The following is a 3,118-nucleotide window of genomic DNA, read 5'->3' as shown; positions in this document are numbered from 1 at the left end:
TTTTAAATATTTGAAGGGATGTCATATTGAGGAGGGAGCAAGCTTGTTTTCTGCTGCTCAAGAGAACAGGACTCGAAGCAATGGATGCAAGCTGCAGGAAAAGAGATTCCACCTCAACATTAGGAAGAACTTCCTGACAGTAAGGGCTGTTCGACAGTGGAACACACTCCTTCCTCGGAGTGCAGTGGAGTCTCCTTCCTTGGAGTTCTTTAAGCAGAGGCTGGATGCCCATCTGTTGGGGATGCTTTGATTTGGATTTCCTGCATGGCAGAATGGGGTTGGACTGGATGACCCTTGTGGTCTCTTCCAACTCTATGATTCTATGAGTGGAAATGAACAAAATTATAATGGCATTAAGAGACAAAGCTGATGATGTAAATCAGATTTGGGACCCACTCTTGAAGTATTGCAAAGACAGATGGATAATCTAAGCAGATTTCTCAGTTAAATTGTTTTAAAAATTTTTATAGGTAATTTTATAACAGCAGTTAATGGGTAGAGATTTAAGAATTGTCAGTAAATATGTAATCTTTTGCGTTATTATACACACATGCACATGCACACACAAGTGTTATAAAGGAGATGTAGGTGCACGTAGTTTCTGTTTTGATAGAGGAATATACAGTATATGATCAGCTGTTAAGATGACATTTACTGCAAATAACTATTTGGGGGAGGAGGAAGGGGGGAAACTTACAAAGAGGATTTTAAAGCAAATTTTCCTTATTTGCATATACTGTAAATTTCAATAAAGATTACTTTTAAAATAAAATAATAAAAAAGAAGAATTGGTTGAAAAAGTATTTCCCAATATTAAAACAAATTATAAAAATCATGATTGGCTGAGTGAATGAGCTATTTTTGATGCCAAGAACAAAGACTAACATTCAAATCAAGACAGTCACATACAAGACACTGTTGTGGAAGCAGATGAAATGGTTAATTATCCAACAGAATTTTTTAAATTAACTCAATCTGCCACACATGTACTGCCATTGAAAATCAATTATCATGTTGCGCAGTATCAACCAGCCAAATCTTTGCAATGGCATGCGACTTGCAGTAGAAAAATTAATGAGCAATGGCGTTGAAGCAACAACCTTGACAGGACCTTTCAAAGGTGAAGATGTCCACATTCCTCACATTCCTATGATTCCAACGGATATGCCATTGCAGTTTAAGATATTGCAATTCCCAATTCGATTGGCATTTGCTATCACCATCAACAAAGCTCAGGGCCAGTCTTTAGAATTGTGTGGTTTAGATCTAGACACGGATTGCTTCTCAATCTCTATATCTACACAGACAATGGAACAGCAAAAAATATTGTACAGTGTGCCCTTGGCTTACACGGGGGATCCATTCTGGACCCCTCCACGTAAGCCAAATACCATGTATGCATGCTCAAGCCCCATTCACTTGAATGGGGCTTGTGCACGTGGGACGCGCCTCATTAATTCAAGATTGCAATTCCCAATTCACCTGGTGTTTGCAATCACCATCAACAAAACTAGTTTCTCTCCTGTATAGTCAAAATGTGTGAAATTGGTAAATTGTGGGAAATGAGTCTAAACAGGATACGTTTTGACTAAAAAGGGGAAAAAATATTCGAAGCATTGTTAAACTACATGAATCAAGGAAAAGTATAATTTACTGGGGTATCTTGTTAGTTAAATGAAAGACGGGTATCGACTAACTTTGATTAAACTCTTTTTCTTTATAAGAGATTAAATGAAATTTCTAGCAAACTTTCTTATAGAACATCGATAATTTAGCAAGACATTACAAAATAACATTACATTTACTAAGTTATAATAGTAGTTTGTTAGGAAGTATAACTAAGATTGAATGACATAAAAAAGTATGTTTGTATATTTCTATTAAAATCAGCACTATGCATAAAAATGGATAGCAAAAGAGAAAAATGTTATTAAGATGAATGAAATGAATAATAAGGAAAAATCAATATTGAAAGTGGAGTTGTAATACACTGCAGATATATAGCTAAGGCCCTGTACAGATGGGCCTATAGCACATACTCCTTTACAGATGCTCCCTAACCCAGTACATACTGAGTACGTCAAAATGGCGGCGCCCTGTCTACATGGACACCACCATTTTAACATAACAGCCACATCGCGTCCAAACAGCGCGTCCGTTATGTACTGGTGCCCTTTCAGCGGTGCCAAAAGGAGCTCTAAAACGGAGCTCCTTTTGCACTGCGTATCACTGCATTTTACATGGCCACACCAGTGATACTGAAGAGAAAGGGGCCAAGCGGCCCCTTTCTCTCTCTCTCCATGCCACTGTTGGGGTGTCATGAAGCCCCAAGGACACCCCTTTCCGGACCACGTGGAAGTGGCATTTTGCCGCTTCCCCGAGGACTGAAAAAGCGGCAGATCGGGGCTTCCGGGGCTGCTGCTGTGGCAACTCAGACCCCAATCTGTCGGGAAAAGGGGCGGTCTGTATCCCGCCAAATATAGATAACTCTTTATGTTTGATCCAATTGAAATTTAAGCATTCAGTGTTTGGAACATTTTTGTTTTTGAATAATGGATTTTATTTAATAAAATTTATGAACAACAACAAAAAATTCCATAGTCTGTAGCATCCTGTATGGACTCCCTCATATTCAAAAGGTGTGGATTTTGAGGAAAATATTTCACATATAACAATTGAATGATTTTGCTCCTCTGTGGATTCTCTGCTGTTTCAAAAGATGCCAGGTTTGAGCAAAGCATTTCCCACTCTCCTCGGATTTTTATGGTTTCTCTCCTCTGTGGACTCTGTGGTGCCTCACGAGAACGGACTTGTCAGCAAAACCTTTCCCACACTGCTGGAATGTGTATAGTTTCTCTCCTGTGTGGACTCTCTGGTGGCTCACAAGACATGACTTATAAGGAAAGCATTTCCCACACTGCTGGCATGTGTATGGTTTCTCTCCTGTGTGGATTTTCTGGTGCCTCACAAGGGCGGACTTCTGAACAAAACCTTTCCCACACTGCTGGCATGTGTATGGTTTCTCTCCTGTGTGGACTCTCTGGTGGCTCACAAGACGTGACTTATAAGGAAAGCATTTCCCACACTGCTGGCATGTATATGGTTTCTCTCCTGTTTG

The 3,118-nt window shown here is 39.6% G+C and overlaps 1 protein-coding gene across 10 annotated transcripts in view; it reads right to left on the bottom strand.

The window, feature by feature from the left end:
• Window positions 1–1,396: 1,396 nt before the first annotated feature.
• LOC121922959 (zinc finger protein 260-like) overlaps window positions 1,397–3,118 on the bottom strand; it is a 27,287-nt gene continuing 25,565 nt past the window's right edge. For 5 of the 10 annotated variants that reach the window (XM_042452955.1, XM_042452959.1, XM_042452956.1 and 2 more), the window contains one exon: window positions 1,397–3,034. In XM_042452955.1, coding sequence (XP_042308889.1) covers window positions 2,762–3,034 — 273 coding nt within the window. In that variant the 3' untranslated portion in view covers window positions 1,397–2,761. The remainder of the gene's footprint in view (window positions 3,035–3,118) is intronic. The other 5 variants (XM_042452954.1, XM_042452950.1, XM_042452949.1 and 2 more) reach the window with 1 other exon arrangement.

This window comes from Sceloporus undulatus, chromosome 2 (assembly GCF_019175285.1).
Source record: "Sceloporus undulatus isolate JIND9_A2432 ecotype Alabama chromosome 2, SceUnd_v1.1, whole genome shotgun sequence".
NCBI classification, from domain to species: domain Eukaryota; kingdom Metazoa; phylum Chordata; class Lepidosauria; order Squamata; family Phrynosomatidae; genus Sceloporus; species Sceloporus undulatus.
The sequence above is the reverse complement of the archived record's forward strand: the minus strand, read 5'-3'. Positions and strand labels throughout refer to the sequence as shown.